Genomic DNA, 17,945 nt, shown 5'->3' on the forward strand with positions numbered 1-17,945 from the left:
TGTCAAGGCGAAACTCATCAAATTGATCGAGACCGACCTGACAAGGAATTGTCGTGCGGGCCCACTTATGGCGAAACTAAGTAGGACGCACAAAGTGTCACGCGTGTTTGTTGTAATGACACACTCATCAAATTCTCATTCGAGGTCGATGTGACAACGGAACCAATTATGCGGGCCAGCTTTGACGAGATCTCATGGTAAAGGAAATTAAGATGAACAAATTCCCACGCGTATTTCTTGCTTGTGTATACATGTCATTCCCTAACTCGCCAAATTTTTCGTACTCATGCAGCATATGCAAGACCGTAATCTTACGGGTTAACTCGTTCTAGATAGCAAAATAATGAATACGTTAAAAATATGCGTGCTTATTGTCATATATACAGGGTACGTGACGTAAGACTGACTGAATTTTATTAAATCCGCGATTGACTTTTTTCGCCACAGTCGTTGAATATATGAACCGAAACCACAGAGCCCTTTTGCGCTCTAGTAAGAAAATGTGCGAAAGCACTGTGGGGGTTTTGCGGTCAATTTCTCCTCTCCCTGTCTCGGTGTCACCCTTTCTTAACTGACATCATGGAACAGCCCGCTTTGTCCCTGGAAGTGAGGGAAATATCGATGCCGTTTCTCAGTCTACATTATCATAAAACATACCGTATTTGATTTTGATTTTTTAATAGATAACAAACATGAAATCACCGATTCTGCTGCTCAATAAGTGTCTACGTTGTATCGGATTTTAACAGAAGAAAAACAACGAGGACGCTAGGAAGCGGGGGCCCCCATGCTTTGAGGAGCAGCGTGATGTCAGTATTGTCAAACGGTGAGAGTGATAGGAAAAAGCGGCCGCTGAACTCACGCAACGCTCGAAGATCATGCATTTTCGCTCATTTTTAGTGCATAGAAAAGTGCTGCTGTTTCGATTCTTGCTGAATAGAATAGAATCACTAGGTCCCGTGAGGAATATATATATTCAACGACCGTCGGAAAGAAAAGCTAACCACGAATTTAATAAAATTATGGTCACTCTCAAGTGACACACCCAGTATATATATATGCTAGTATATCACTCAATCTAGTGTCAGGCCTGTGGCTTGAACACCCTTTGTTCCCTACTGATGCAGAACTCATGAAATAGTCCGTCTTGAGGCCTCGCGCAAGGGCATGATTGCAATACAGGTCGTCATTTTCAATTGCGGATTACGCTCGCCTTATGAACAGGCTTTTAGGTGCTGTGATTTTAAAGGTGATCCCGATATTTCAGTCATTCCCAGAATTGCACGACACACCCTCCTCGAGCGTACCACCCACCACCCACCCACCCACCAGCGTACACCCTGCCCTTCACGGAAGCTAAGCATCTCACCTGAAATATTCTTCGGACCACAGTCTGACACAAGCTGAGGGCCAAAGGGCTGTGGGAAGGTTGTTCCAACTCAAACACACGTCTCCGACACACTCAGCATAGTTTTGGCGCTCTATGGCCTCTGTTGCCTTTATGCCATTAAACACATAATCAATCAATCAACCAACTCAAACGTCTGCTACGATACTCGTCCTACGATGTGAGGTTAAAAGCGTATAAGTCTCTAGAGTTGCTATTAATGCAATGTACCTGTCCAATTTGGGATCCTTCTTGCCATACATAAAAATAACTTCAGAAAGGTTTAGAAGAAACCTGCCAGATTTATTTTTGCAGATTATCGCGCAACATCTGCGTCAGGTTTACGTCGCAAGGCTAATTTGATACCACTCGAACAATATTTCAAGCTACAGCACCTTAAATACTTGTTTCAACTGATGACAAGAACCACGCTTTCTTCGCGTTTGATCCCGGATTGTCACATTTCTAGACATCTAGCATAATCGACATTTAAAGGACATCGTAGCTACAATACGTGAATGTAATACATACGTACAAATACGTACAATACGTGAATGGAACAGCCTTCCGGCCACCATTGTGAATCAAGTTGATATGTGTACTTTTGTTGCAAATTTAGAGGCTATGTTCCGATGGACATGGAAGAGACAGATGGAGTATCTCGAAGCGGCATGGAAAAGATGGCGCAAGGAATATCAAACTGATCTACGTTCCGGATTGGAGACATCGTCCTCGTGGAAGACCCCATCTGTCCAAGACTTCAGTGGAAGTTACCAGTGGTCGAAAAGATCTTTCCAGGCTCTGACCGGAGGGCCAGGTTGTGTCTACTAAGAATCCCTAACCGCACAACAATAAGGAGAGCAGTACAGCACCTTTACAAGTTGAAGGCGTCCGAAATGCCCGCTTAATCACCTCGCGGCGGGCAACCTGTTGATGTACAGGGTGTATGCTATAAAAGGTCAGTCACATTTTCGCGCGTGGCGCGATACCTACTTGACAGACAGACTTCCTCGTCCGGAGAGTGAAGAAGTTACGGCAGGAAACTCTACAAAAAAAAATCGTCGATATCAGGCACTGCGTAACAAAACTTTCGTCTTCATGCATTTCCTATGCGCTATACCGACGTAAACACGCCAGTCTGTCGAGATCGTACAGTGTATCCCGCACGAAGGGCTAGTGATTTTTTGGAAGACCAAGACCTCCACAATGAGCAACTACATTACAAGCTTATTATCTGTGCTATTTGAGGTACTAAAGGCCCGTCAAAAACGTTCTTCTTTACGTCAAACCCAAGCACGTTGCCCTCTCTGGCATTACATGATGCTTGTGCTCCTATGCAAATTTGACACATATCTACAAACCATTACGCGCAATTTCAAATTATCCTGGCATTTTCGCGTTACTACTTGTTCCCTTGCACCGAGGTTTTTAGCGGTCTTAACGCACGCCATTTCTCCATTCCATTGCATCCCACGTTCCCGAGGGCTTGCTGATGTACTGTGAGGCGCCTTCTGTTGGACCTAAAGCCTCACCGACGGACGGTTGAGTCCTCCTATGACGCCATTAATCCCACCAGACGGACAGCAGGACATCATTTGTCGGACCGCCAACAGTCCTGTCGCACCACTAGACGTTGCTGACGTTGCCAAGTTGGCTTGATAGTCCGTTAAAATATTCGGATTGGCCATTAAAATTACTGATGGAGCCTTGTTGGATTTCTTTTTCAATCACTGCTGCCTACATATCAAGAGGGTGTCGACAATTGTCGACCAATCAATCAATCAATCAATCAATCAATCAATTGTCGACCAATAGCACTCCGCTATAATGGGAAGAGAGAGAGAATGAAGACCTAACGATTCGGCATTAAAGCCAATTGAATTCCTTTCGCTACCATCTGTTCTTACCGTGTTGCAAGCATTTTGTTCCTAATATTGAAATCCTGATCGTGTAAACGACTCAAAGCGTTGCTATCCTACAACAAATTTCAGCCATGACATTGTGACACGTTTTTGCACGCTCTTGGCTCACCACTTGGTTCATAAGCAATTCTCAGGCGCTCAAACTACGCCGTGTAGGACTCACTAGAGGTAGCACGTCATCCGCACGGCAACATGCCGTCAGTATACCAATGTGCCAGCTTCCTCGAATTCCAGTGGTATTTGACGCATTCCACGCCAAGTGACTCAGCGATGCTGCTCGACCATCGCCGATGTAGGAAGTAGAAAAAGGGGAGTTATTTATTTACTAGTGGAAAGTTAAGGGGGAAGTCAACCTTGCGGCGGAAGCTCCGCCTTCGTCAGGACTGAAGAATGACAAATGACACTTAAAGTTTTATACAGTGCTACAATGACGTCACAATCGGGGGGTCCCGCCACCTGGCGGCCGTCAGCAGGTCAAGTACAAGGAAGTGGTTGAGTCATGTCCGGTGAAGAGGTCTTCGTCCGAGAGGTGGGATGGAATCCAAGGTACTTGACCTGCTGACGGCCGCCAGGTGGCGGGACCCCCCGATTGTGACGTCATTGTAGCACTGTATAAAACTCCAAGTGTCATTTGTCATTCTTCAGTCCTGACGAAGGCGGAGCTTCCGCCGCAACGTTGACTTCCCCCTTAAAGGGACTATCGCATCCGGAGACATGGGTAGGAAATGGTTACGAGAATGGTTGGCATCATTCGACAATTCATTTCATCAATTATCTTGGCTAGAAAATGTTCCTGTAATAAATAAACGAGTTTTTTCGATCAGCGAAACATCGGATGACGTCACTGTGACGAAGGCTTCAACAGGACCAATGCGAGGTCGGCGCACCGCCGGCGCCGCTCCCCCATTTTCTCTCGGGGATATCGTCTGCTTTGTACATATGGCGTCGTGCATGTCTCTGTGTATGAAACAACCAATTTCCTCGAAAGTGCTGTGAGTTTCGCTCAGTGGTGAAATTGCAACATGTCTTCGAGTTCTGGAACACGTTGTAATGTTCCTGGCTGTAAAAAATCGTCTGGTGCGAACCCAGAATTGACATTTCACGGGGCCAAGGGCAGAGACACGGAACGAAAGTGGGAAGCAGCAATCGCCGGCAGTCTTCCTGTCGTGGCAGAGGAACTGCATGTTCGGCACGTTTGTTCCTCGCATTTTGCCGACGAGGCGTACGTGGAATCGGACTTATTGCAATTCCGTATGGGACTGTCAGCCAAACGAAAGAGACTAAAGCCCGATGCTGTGCCCACATTGTTCGATGAGCAAATGGAAACCACCGACGTGCCGGATGAGCAGGTAAGCATTTGTTTTCGATTCATTTCGAATGAAGCCCTACAAAAGTGTGGTGTAGTGATATAATAGCTCACGAAGTGCCTCCATGTAGGCGATCGGGATCTAGGTGACTCAATGTAAACACACTACACTCGGAGTGTAATCACGTACAATAAAGGGGAGAGTATATCCTACCAGATGTCGGTTGTGCTGTTCGGCGTATATAACAAAAAGTACGTACGGAAGTACATTTTTTCACGCTCTATCCGCCGATTTCAGCCATTTGTTTCTGCAAATGCGCGCCAGAAAAAGTACACGTGAAACACCGCGACCGGCAGTGATGTACCAGACACTCCTAGCCCCCACGAGCACCCTACGTATTTTTTTTTGGCGACATCCCTCTATAACTTGCATTATTCAGATTCACTGTTTCTCCTGTGTCTTTCTTTGCTCATGTAACCCAGCATTTTTGTGAACTATAGCAACGTCATTTTTGTGAGCTAGTGAGAGCAAAGGAGGCAGCTTTCCAACAGAATAACAATTAGGCATTACAGTTTTACGCATCATGTCCCACATCAGGTGCTCAATTTCTGTCACAGGTGGAGAGAAGCGGCTTGATGGAATCTGCTTCAGGTGGTGAGTACAAGAAACTTCCATTAGGGAAGTCCGTGTTGTACGGTTAATGAAATATGAATTATGATTTACACTGATTGTTCATGTTGTGAAACCGGCAGCGTATGCAGGAGTATCAGCCTCTACAAGTGGTGCAAGTGGGAGTTCAGTTCTGCAGCACATGACAGCCACATCATCAGAGGATGGTATGCTTTCCAGTTCACCTATCACAGCTCAAACAATAAGACTGTAAATTATCTACCAAAAAAGAACTGTAAAAACAGACATGGTGGTGGCAGAGTTTTGCCTGAGGGTGACACTCTAGCATCTTACAATATAGGGTACACATATTTTGAAAGGTGGATGCAAATAGTCCACCACCCATCTAGCAAGTCACGTTTTGCACTCAGTCCGATGAAAAAATGTGCCACACCTGAAACTTTTGTCCAGCACTAAGTGTAGCTGAGCCTACAGCTATGCAGCTTGTCTCAAGAAAATACAGTAATCAATAATGTGCCCATGATGACAATATTCATACTATACAATATATACTACAATACATATACTGACAATATATATATATATACTGTGTGTTTGCTTAATTTTTTAAGTTCTCGTCCTGGATGAACTGCCCCTTCAGCCTTTGGTTCCATACCAGACTGTCAGCCAATATGGCTTTTTGTACACTTTGGTGCCACAGAAACAACGCTTGAAGGGTGGAAAGACGGCAAATAAGAAAACACAGACAGCTGTTCCCACTGCAACACTTGGTAGTTATGCTTCAAAATGTATTGTGCTTCACAAATATGTTTGTGTTTCTTATGCAGTGTAACTATACGTAATGAATACTTTGGTTGCTTCCGTCATATTGCCTAACTGGTCAGGTGGAGAATTCCGTCATGAGTATATGAAGTTATAAGCCAAAACACTGTTGCACTTATTATAAAGAAGCAGTAGTGACATTGAACCAAATTAACTGCTGTGTAAGCTTTCAAAGAACTTTGTGAGAAACATGAGCTCAACGTGCATTCGTTTCATCCTTTTTTAACCATGTATGTTTTTCACTTGTGTGTATGCAGCCACTCAAACAGGCATCCTCATGCCAAGCAGGGGAACTCAGACAGCTGTAACCTTCCCACCCACTGGTGCACTCTCCTTTACATCCTCACAAGTTGCAGCAGAGTGTCCAGAAACCAGTGGAGACAAAGGCGCAGCTGTTTCTTTAGCAGAGGCTTTGCTGCCACATGATGACGCAGCACAGCTTTGTGTTGTCCCACTGGAGCATGCTAGCCTTTCGACGTCACCGCCTGGTGGCCGTACCTCTACTCCAGTGCCTGTGGACTTAGACACGACGGATGTGTCCACATGGTATGGGCAGTATTTTCTTTTTCAACATGTATTCAGCTTTGTTGTTATTTCTGGGAACTTTGTTTGGATTGGTGTACATAAAAATGACACTGTGGCATTGTCTCAGCAGAGATGAAAAGCGCTTATGATGAAGGCAAATTAATCTGTTTCACTTGTGCGTACAGCCCACCTGACCCAAAGGATGTGACATTCCAGTTGTCTGAAACCGCAGAAAGCTCAGACACTGAAGAGTAAGCTTGAGATCATGAGGTAAATAGAAACTTTGAGAATTTGTTTTCTTTTCTTGCAGTGAAGGAGACAAGATGTTGCAACCACGAGGGCTTTCAAAATCTCGTGGGCATCAAACGTAAGTGAAATATTTTGAAATATTTCTCAAAGCTTGTTCAAGACGCTGGTAGCATAATAATCTAAGAATTAAAAATTTTGGTTGGCTTTCCAGACCAAATCCAGATGAGCGATTTTTCCTGGTGGCAGAATCCAGCTTGAAAGAGCTGCTAACCCAGTGCCCCTATTGTGGGACCGATGATGTTGACATCAACACCACAACAAGGGGGACATGCTTGAAAGCTGTCATGCGTTGCAAGTGTGGGAGGGAACGGTCTTGGCACAGCCAACCTTGGCTGGGGGGCCGACCTCTGGGGAACGTCCTGGTCTGCTCTGCAATCCTCTTCTCAGCTGTGAACATCTCAAAAGCGTTTAGGATGTTTGAGCTTATGAAGATGGCAACACTTACAATGTCTCAGTACTTTCGAACGCAGAAGGAGCACCTCTTTCCTGCTGTGAATGATGTGAGTCCTGTGACGTGACGTATGACTTTGCTGTGACATGCCACACAGAGTGGGATAAAAGGGGCACGTGATATGTTTGCGTTGAGTGTATGGCCCTGATTTTTCCTGCTGCTTAGATTATTGGCTGTGCCTTGAGTTCCCTCAGCAAATAGTCAAAGTAAAAAGTAGAAAGAACAACTATTTTTCTGTGATTGTGCTATGATCGTATAGTAAGAACCTCGTTTGGAGGTGCTTCAATCAATTGCAAATGCAATGCTGTAGGGCAGGCAGTCTAGTACGGTTTTGGCTTTACCACTATTTCTCTGACAATCATGGGTACCATGTGTACCCAGGGTTCCTCAATTTGCACTCATCCGAAAATGTTTTTAGGTCTACCTCATGAGACAAGCAGAGATCCTTGACCAGCTTCGGCCACTGCCCCTGACCCTTGCCGGGGATGGCAGGTGTGACTCACCCGGCCACACTGCATTGTATGGCACCTACACGCTTCTGGAGACTGCAGCCAACCGTATCGTGCACTTCGAGTTGGTTAAGGTACCTCAAGTTGTTTTGTGGACACCAGAAAAGTTTTGTGACAAAAGTTATCATGGATAAAAAAGCACCTACAATAGAAGAGCTTGGTCATGTTACATTCTAATTTGGGAATTCAAAAATGACTCGCTTTTGCCTAATTGTCTAATGTGAAGTGTGGATACAGCAGGCTGTAGTAGGACGAGACTAAAGTGCCCCCAGGCAAAACTTAGAATGCACATATGAAATGCTACATTCAGTGACCATCACTTATTGTAGTGCAATAGCATGGACGACAGGAAAGACTATATATCAAGCTTAGTCAAAACGATTAATTACTATCTATTACAGAGTATTCACTCGTAATGAAATTACTCACAAATTGCTTGGAAAAATTAATAAATTACTTGCCGCATTACTCACAAAAGTATCTCATTAATAGTATGGCAATTCGTTGTAGTGCACAATGTCTGACCCTGACCTTTCCTCCTATGCAGTCTACTGAGGTCAGCTGCAGCAATGCAATGGAAGCCTATGGTTTACAGAAATGCCTCGCCTTTCTCGAGGTACATGACATGACTGTGGACACCTTGGTCACTGACCGCCATTCTGGCATCAAAGCCATGCTAAGGCGACTGTGCCCACACATAAAGCACAGATTTGATGTGTGGCATGTTGTCAAAGGTGAGTGGTGTAATTTTCTGGAGGGAGTTTTATGTCACACATGATAACATCCAACAGGAGTCAAGAAAAAGCTCTTGGCTCTCAGTCGCTCAACGAAACACCAAGTTGTGCAGCTCTGGATTGATAGCTTGACGAGACATGCTTATTGGTGTCCGCGTACAAGCGGGGATGATGGGGACCTATGTCTTGCAAAGTGGGTGTCAGCAGTTAACCACATTGTTGACATCCATGAGCACGACAACCCATTGTACCCGATTTGCTAAAACGGCGCACTTTCTGAACCACGACAATGGCTCAGAGAAGGTAAACACTGACATTTTGCAGTTTGTAAAACATTATATACAGAGTAGCGAAGTAATAAAAGTTTTCCTTACTGACACTTATGGGTGAAATACACCACAAATTCCAAAATCATACAACAAAATTAACACAATTGAAAACAGGAAAAAAAAAATATGTTGCACACCTTATACTGCAGCCTCATTCCCATTCTCTGATCCACGATCTCGGTGGTGGTAAGAGCTTGAGTATTATTTATCTCTTATTCTTTACGCAGTAAATTCTTTCTTCTGCCTTCAGCAAGGGGACAAGAGAGACCAATTGGTTTATATGTGGCTCTCCTGTATTCATATTAATGTATCGGTACTTGTTATTGAAAGCACTGTTATCCAGCACATGACCCTGCCCAACTGCAGATTATCAGTTTGTCGTTCGCAGTATATTTGAAATTATCACTGCAGAAACGTAGGGGCTGTAACCTTTCAGTGTACATGATGAACATTTCAAGCACCTGACAACACACAATTGTAGACACAGAGACGTACAGGCGAGTCCAGGACATCCTGTTGTCACCTGCACTCCTGAAGGATATCCCATTCCTGTCCTCACAAGAGCAGACATATGGATTGGAGGCCTTTCACAGTGTCCTCATCCACTTCCTGCCGAAGTCCTACGCTTTTTCTGACGAGGGGATGGTGGCTAGGTATGAAGCGTATGGACCCACGAGCTAGGAGCCAAGTCCAGCACGGTGACAAAGGGTATAATAAGAATGTAATGTACTCCACTTGTAGGACACAGTTGGCGATCATCCACTTCAACGAGAATGCAGACCGTGTCCAGTTGGAGAGGGAAGGCGCGAAGCAGTACCGTCTCAAGGCATTGAAGGTTAAGAAGACGTGGGTGGCTGTACCTCTGAAGGAGAGTGCTAGCTATGGTATGTGCTGGTTGCATGCATCATGAATGAATCTATGTTGCAGTCGTTGAGTTTTAGTTTTATTTATTTGCCAACAAATTACCACAGTCCCAGGTTACACCAACGCTGGGTAACTTTGAAATGAGATCAAGGGTTGCTAAAACGTAAAGTTAACACACAATTATTTCTTTACAAATGCTAGATGGTCATGTGATGAACGTTTCAGTGACAATGACTCTTTTTAGTGATGAACAGTTATGTGTTAAATTCAAGTTAAGGGACCAGAGATCTTGGTTGAAATGTAAATTGACGTTGGTGAAACCGTGCCTTCGCAACTTTCAGACAAGTGAGATAGGAGTAATATGGGAAAGGAACCTTCCTGAAATCCACTGTACATGTTACAAATATTGAGTTCCACAGTGAGATCAAATATTCAAATCTAGTATTAATGTCAGATCATTGGGCAAGGAATATCCCTCTGTCCATAAACACTTTGCTTCACCATTACCTATTTTTGAATCCCGTTCAATGGGGAGCAGGGCAATTTTCAGTGCATTGATCAGGTGCTGACACGCATTCAGGAGCACAGAAGGGAGTCTGGAGCTGTGGCAACTCTGCCAACGCGGTCATCAACATATGGTGAGAGGCCAAGCCTTACAGAAGCAGTCGTGAAGCATCAGGCAAGGTTTGTGCACACTTTTCCTACCATATATTGCTCACATACTGTCATGGCTTGATGTTGTTATATATTGTGAATTTTTATTTTTAGGTTCCAGAAATGAGGCTCCCACCTGCATCACACACTGAACGTTGAAACTAAGCTAAAAAAAGGCCCTTTTCAGGGCCACCACAAGGTTTATGCAGAGACAAGCGTTGCGTTATGAACCCACCAAAGTGCACATTATTGTTTTTGGTCCAGCTGCATACACTTTTCTGAATTGTGTTGCTGATTCAAATGAACTGCTTTTTTTTAAATTCCTTCTCTGGCTATTAATAGCATCTAATGAACTATATGCGCACCTGTGTGGCTTTTATTGGAATTCCAGTTACAATTTCAGCGCACAGAGGACACACTAAGGATTCAAGAATATGGTGGTATCGGGCTCCGATATGCATATGATGGTAAGTTTTTTATCTTTGTCTTAAATTTGTGTTTTTACTTTTTTCAGCACATTGAGCTCGCACTGCTCGTATGGAAGAAAAGGACCTGTTACCATCCTGTCAACATGAACCATAATGCCAGCTCCCTACATAGCAACTGAAAATATAGCAAGAATGAGGAAATAAAATGTACTAAATACAATCAGTTCTTGTTCGAAATGTTTAATATATGTATCAGGTTCAGAAAGCTTGAAAAACATCGTACAAAAGAAACCTCGCTATGGTGAAGCTGGATAGACTTTTCAAAATGTGTATTGCACCAGTACTTGTCCTCATTGTGGTTTGTACATCTTTACTAGTTTGAACCGCACCGGCTTTCAACAAACATAACAAAATACAGTTAACGTTTCGGGTCCCATTCGGGTCCCATCATCAGAATGACGCTGTCCTGGTCGTCACCGGGTATTTACGTAGAAGAGGAGCGTAGCATTCTGGGAGGGGGCCTGGTTGTCGATTGATAGCTTCTTTTGTTTTCTTTATGTGCCATGACTCCAGTTGTCTCCTCACCCCCCATTTGTTCTTTTTCGCAAGAATGCATGGGTTGTCAAGGTCTAACACGTGTCCTGTTTTGCGCGCGTGTTCACACAGTTCTGTTGGGTTTGTTGCTGATTTCTCGATATCTTTCTTGTGTTCCTTCATTCTTGTTCGTGTTTTCCTTCCTGTTTCTCCGATGTACACGGCAGGGCAATCTTGACAAGATACCTTGTATACAACGCCTCGTTCTTCTTCCGGTGGTGTTCTGTCCTTGGGGTGGCTTAGTACGTTCCTCAGTGTTGTCGTGGGCTTAAATGCAGTTTTAATGTTCACCTGGGAGAACCTTGTGGTTTGTACTTCCAAATGATTCTCAATGAAAATTGTTTACACATTCCAGTATGCGACCTAAGTCTGTACACTGCTCTTGAAGTGAAACAAAGGGTCCAAACCTTCGGAACTGTGCATGCACATATATGACGTACAGTATGACCTGCTCAATAATTTGTTACTTCGCTCTGCAACATTTCTTCACCATATGTGGTTATGGAAAGCAAACATCATGGAGGTGAAAGATGGAAGTCACTGAAAAGGTTAGCCAGCTGTAGGACCCAAACCCACATCTTCTGGATTACTGTGACTGGTTTGTCACTTCAGATGACGCACCCTGGAAGTCGCTGAGAAGGCGTGTTAGCTCAATTGGTAGAGCCCTGGACCGGTAATCCAGAAGATGTGGGTTCGAGTCCTACAGCTGGCTAACCTTTTCAGTGACTTCCATCTTTCATCGTTAATTTCTTAGGCAACTTGAGGCCTTGTATGTGATTGTCCCTTCTATGTTGTTCCAGCCTCAGAACATCAGTTCTCTCTTGATCATGGAGGTTTTGATTGTGTATACAGTTACATCTTCTAATAGCAAAGCACCTTACATGAACATGCGCAAACAACAATGACACTGATGAGTCCTAAAATGAAAGCGTATATAATTCAAGCTCTAACGTGTCCAGAAATTATATTTAAAGCGAGTGACAAAAGAGAAACGACCGCTACTTTTCAGCTACTTCACTAAGAAACAGGTGCTGCTAGTGAAGCAGTACCTGTTTCTTCAGTAAGAAACAGGTAATGCTTCCACTAGCAGCTCCAGTTTCTTGGTGAGGTAGCTCAAAAGTAGCACTCGTTTTAGATAAAACCTCTGGACACGTTAATTAGAGCAAACACCCTGCTGCACGAGTTGAATTTGAAAGGTGTTATGAAAAGTGAAGTATGTTACAATATATGACACATGGGAGATATGCCTGGTGTTACTCGTAGTATCCCGTATATGTAACTGACGGGAACAACGTCCTCATTCTTCGAACCGCACATCCTGGAATCTGCCTTCGGTTTCTTATCCCAAGGTATCCATGAATCCATGTTGTGAACGCGCAATACGCGCTGTATCGGAGACGTCTGTGTGAAACAATAATAAAGGAGACAAAATATTGATTTGCTTGACTAAGAGCAGCAAACTTTTAGTAACACACATCCATGTGCTCGAAACGAAAGTGGCACGAAATCACGACATTTACGACGTATGAGAAGTTTTAGACACAGTACCTATTGTCAGATGGCTCGAGAACACGCATGCGACGGTCATCGCGGCAAAACACTGGTGCATAAACAACCAGGAGCTCCCTCCGCAGACAAATGTCATTGAAGAGTGGGTGATCGGTGATACAATTGACCCCGGCACCCTCACAGACAGCCGACACCCGATCAACAGAACTGCAGCACCGGCGTTCATCGGGTTCCACTGGACTGCAGCGAGTGCAGAGGCATCTGTCATTTCCAAGTGGACAAATGTCAAAATGCTTAACAGTGCACAATCATCATGAGATATGATATGATCGGGATATGGCGTACCTGAAAGTGTCGTCGCTATCGGACGGCTCGCTTTCAGTGGCTGCACCTTCACCTGCAGCACGACGTGCAGCAGGGTCAAGTGGTAGAGGGTCTGTGGAATAAGGGTCGTCGTCGAGCACAATTTCTTCGGAGCTGTAGTCCTCAGAATCGCTTGGAAGCGACGCGACGTCACTTTCGTATTCCGACGATTCCGACATTACGCTTGGTGTCTGCTGGCCGCCTCGCATCCAGATGCCCCGCGGCCCCACCGATCAGCTGTGCAGGAAGAAGCGCTCTCATTGGCGCTGTTGAGCGTGACGTTATCAAGGCGTTGTGGAGAGACGGTGGAGAGGGACCTCATTATGCGTCGTCTGCTCTCTCGATGTATTTCATTAGATTGCTCAGCATATACGCGACCTATTCACTTGGGGTTTTCGCTGCCCTTGTCAGAGGGCACTGAGAAATATTGTGGTACTGAAGTTTCGGAATCGACCGAGATGGATGCGATAGTCCCTTTAACTTTCCACTAGTAAATAAATAACTCCCCCTTTTTCTACTTCCTACATCTTCGTTGTCTGCCTCATATTTTGTTAGTACCTATATATATATATATATATATTGTGGGAATATTTATCCAACTCGCGGGTCCCCCTGTCCATTCTGCCGTTGAAGAAGGACGCAAGCATCCAAAGAATAAGCCATACCATACCAGATCCAGCCCGGCCCACCGTTCTCTGACCACACCAACGCCCGGAGCAGCTGTCTGCGTGCCAAGCCAGATAGGCCCAGGGAAGCCTCTCCAAGGTATATTTAAACAGGTAGCGTAACTCCCATAGGCCCCTGTGTCTTCAGAATGACGCCATGATAGAGACGGTCAGCGCCATCCATCCGTTGCGCGGACTACTACGATTGTAAATAAATGACGTCAGAGACGACGTCACTAGTATGAATAATAAGTAGCGCATAATTATCCATGCACGTTTACATTGGCCCGGCCCACTTCGCTTGCCTTTCCGCGCCCAGTCAACAATACCAGACGAGAACACAGAAAAATAAAGCATATCAGATTTAATGAATCATATCAATTCCAAATACATACAGTTATCACAGATTTTGACAACTCCAAACAGAGACACATCGTGATGACCATAGAGAAATTAGGAAGGCTCACATAAGGCCCATTTCTCACCTAGAGCTATACGTACACCTAGTGATTAGACGTTTGCATTTATTCAATAAGTGGCCGTTATAGGTCCATTGCAACAAAACACGACATCGTTGGTACACAGTTGGTTCCTGCTAACACTCACACAATCATGGCCGCTCGTCCCATGACGAAATCTTTTTTTTTTCGTGGGCCCAGCAACATGGGATCACTGTATTTATCTGTTCACTCGTGTTAATCTTGGTTTACAGCACGGAGATGTGAACGTCGCTTCCTGTTTAACCCAAAGAGTGTACGAACTTCGTATTACAATGCACGGACACACGGTACGGATACAGAGACGCACGGATAAACAGACCCAACTGCGGCACATGCGCAAAGGAGCAGGATACGGAAATGTACTGGAGTGGTAGATATCTCGTATATGTGCACGAGCGGTGCAACAGAAAGCTTTTTCTACATTGAAATTATGAATAACCTGTACACACACAAGCGACGCCCATGTTGTAAAGTTTTTCTGTTTACAACCGTACCTCTACTGTCAACACCCAGGATCGCTCGCGCCTCTTGCTGGTGGCCTTGCCGATGGGTCTGATTTGGTATTTTGGCTTGTTTTCGCTACCAGTTTAGATATACCTTGGCCTCTCTCTCCGTGCTGCACGCGCAGCTTCGCTTTTATACCAAAAGAACCGCCCATCATACATGACATCACAACCACGTGCGCGCACAACCCACACCACGTTCCGAGAAGGCATACATGATTATGTTATCGCAATCTGAGAGCGATGCAGCGGTGGTACAGAAAACACGATAACAGATAACGCTTCCAAAGTCAGATAACATTCGAGATAGTGTGTTCCCTACAATTGGAGTTCATTGCGGAGGTAGACATATACAACATCCCAAATTTTACCTCCGCGTTTCGACGCTAGAAGGCTCTGAAATTTGCAAAAACCATTTTCCCAATGGAAGCGTGTCGTGAGCGTTCCGGAAAACAATTTCGAGCTTCTACGGTGCAGTGGAACGCTCACGACACGCTTCCATTGGGAAAATGGTTTTTGCAAATTTCAGAGCCTTCTAGCGTCGAAACGCGGAGGTAAAATTTACATACTTACTGAGTCTTAGTTTTCTTTCGCAAAATTTAGGGCTTGAGGGATTCTGGGAAACACTTAAAAATTTGGCAAAATTTTACATTTTTAAATAAAAATAACATCTAACAAAACAAAAATTTTGCAGGTGTAAAGTCCGTTACGACTGCCTTCTTCGTCGATTTGGAAGGGTGATGGAAGATGTAGTAAAAAAAATCGTAAAATCACGGAAGTCCTTGATAGTGTCGATAGTGAGGAGTCAGACGATAACGAGCTAGAAAAGTGCGCTTCGCATACAATTATAGAACACCACATTTATGTTTGGTGGAAAAATTTAAGTGGTTTTTGCTAATCTCTTACTGCAGGGCCAGAGCCTTGCAAGGGTCCTGGCCCGACCCGGCCCGCCGGGCTGGAATGGGCTTGTAGAGGACGATGGTCTTCCTCTACATGAGCCCCGACCGGCGATGATGGTATGCCACGGAGAGGCGATGACGGAGGCCTATCTCCATGGCCGCCGCGACCTCAGGTGTCGCGGCCGGCAGTGGGTGCGAGTTGAGATGCAGAAATGAAGAGGGTGGTGAGTGTGCCGGGGGCCGTGTTCAGCGCAGGTCGGTCCCTGGAAGCCCTGGAGCGGGTCGGTGGGCGCATGGGATGATGAGTCTGGACGTTGCGTGGTCGGTCGGATCGGTAGCGTGGACGGAAGCGGGACGGATGCGGTCGGCGTGGCGGTCGTGATGCGTCGGGTAATGGTGGGGGCTTCCAGGGATAGCTTGCCTTGGTAGTGCTAGTCGATTTTGTCAAAAATTTGGGATGGAGAAGGGCTGAATTGCTCCGAACTTGATGTTCATCGTTCGGGTCACCAAATGTAGAGGGCCGGCGATGACGGAGGGCTATCTCCATGGCCGCGCCGGTGGAACTGAGGTGGGTGCTCCAGGCGCGTGGCCATCTTCGTCGTTGTCCACGGCCCGCTACAGGCTTGTCATTGGCTGAGTGTTCCGGGCCAGAGCCGACAAAATACGCCAACACCGCGGGCCGGGCCGACAAAAGACACCATCACGGCGGGCCGGGCCGGGCTCGTGCCGACAAACGCGTTTCCAACAGTCAGGCTCGACCGGGTCACGCTGCTAATTCCACGCAATGGAGGACTATTACGTCATATCTTCACTTGCTTGACTCATTCCTGTGCGAAAGCAAGCAAGAACACTGCACCGTGCGTGTGGCATTCTCAAAGCCACTTTACATTGTTCCTGACTCCTCACAAAGCTCCTCACAAGGCGTTCGCAAACCTTGGTGAGAGCGGCAAGGACCGGGAGGATTTTGTCGAGAGCATCCTCTGCATCCACAAAAACTTAGTAGTGTAAGGATAACGCGCTTGGCCGCTTGCGTCGTGGATTTAATTTGGTCTCGTGCTGTTGTGGTGTCAAACTGACAGTTCTTGTATGCATACTGCAGCACTTTGGGACACGAAAGGCAAGGACTCAAGGTTCACACACAGACACACACAAGCGTCACTCACAACTGAAATGTATTGCAGGAAAAGAAGGCATAAATACACAACCGGTATCAGGCGACACGTGCCGAGATACAGGACTTAATACATGCGGAAAGTCGGCCGGTGCAAGGCCCTACCCATTGCATTCAATTCAAGCATGCGAGTGGGCGTTATGGGGCTTGTGTTGTGCTTGTCCTACGTTTAATTGGCCCATCCACTGCATATATCGTGACTGTAATGTTTTACTGCTGCTTATGGTGCTTCACGAAGGTGCCCCGGCTGAATAATTCGCCCATTAAGCCATCGAAAAAGGTATTGGTAAAAGATCCTTAGGAAATCGGCTATGAACTTTTAAAATTCTATATTGCTGAACACCAGAGTTTGAACTCGACTGATTTGTGTAATGTGCTCATCCTGGTTGCGTCAATCGCTTCTTGCTTTGGCTGTTACTTAACTGTCCTCTATTTTGAACCCGTTGAATCACGCCGATGAAGCTTGACTATGCTAGCACAAAAAATAATATCCACGGAGGTAACGCTGACGGTCGCATTGAAACGCACGTACTGTCGCATTGAAACTTTCTGGCAAGGGATAAAACAATTACAATGTCGTAGTTTTATACGAGTTACCGTTGCCTTGGTCGAAGCATAATGAAGCTGGATCGTTGTAGGTGAATGTGACAGTAATCCTCAGTAGAGTACATTAAAGTGCTCGGACAAATTGGGTCACCGATGGCTGTAGAATTGTAGCGTACATTCAACAACTTGTCCGGCTAACACTGCAGAATTCAGTACCAATATGGCAAATGTGGAGTAGCGCCACTATTTTCAATATTCTTACTTTACCGATTCTCCTTCTCTTTCCACAATAACTGGGGCTAGTTCTAAAACACTGCCTACACA

The 17,945-nt window shown here is 45.3% G+C and overlaps 1 protein-coding gene and 3 long non-coding RNA genes across 4 annotated transcripts; all 4 read left to right on the plus strand.

Moving 5' to 3' along the window:
- The first annotated feature begins 4,331 nt into the window (after positions 1–4,331).
- Positions 4,332–6,729, plus strand: LOC135384301 (uncharacterized). Its single transcript, XM_064613507.1, has 5 exons — positions 4,332–4,658; positions 5,234–5,270; positions 5,369–5,452; positions 5,858–6,016; positions 6,326–6,729. The coding sequence occupies exons 1-5, from the start codon at positions 4,332–4,334 to the stop codon at positions 6,727–6,729; spliced, it is 1,011 nt and encodes a 336-aa protein (XP_064469577.1).
- A 53-nt stretch (positions 6,730–6,782) lies between these two features.
- LOC135383062 (uncharacterized) lies at positions 6,783–7,095 on the plus strand. The gene is made up of 3 exons (XR_010419640.1): positions 6,783–6,844; positions 6,904–6,960; positions 7,054–7,095. It is a non-coding gene; the product is annotated as an uncharacterized LOC135383062 (long non-coding RNA).
- Positions 7,096–8,860: 1,765 nt separating this feature from the next.
- Positions 8,861–9,868, plus strand: LOC135383063 (uncharacterized). The gene is made up of 3 exons (XR_010419641.1): positions 8,861–8,899; positions 9,407–9,578; positions 9,667–9,868. It is a non-coding gene; the product is annotated as an uncharacterized LOC135383063 (long non-coding RNA).
- A 489-nt stretch (positions 9,869–10,357) lies between these two features.
- Positions 10,358–10,738, plus strand: LOC135383064 (uncharacterized). The gene is made up of 2 exons (XR_010419642.1): positions 10,358–10,473; positions 10,558–10,738. It is a non-coding gene; the product is annotated as an uncharacterized LOC135383064 (long non-coding RNA).
- The last annotated feature ends 7,207 nt before the right edge of the window (positions 10,739–17,945 follow it).

The sequence above is a fragment of the Ornithodoros turicata genome, chromosome 2, assembly GCF_037126465.1.
Source record: "Ornithodoros turicata isolate Travis chromosome 2, ASM3712646v1, whole genome shotgun sequence".
Taxonomy (NCBI): Eukaryota; Metazoa; Arthropoda; class Arachnida; order Ixodida; family Argasidae; genus Ornithodoros; species Ornithodoros turicata.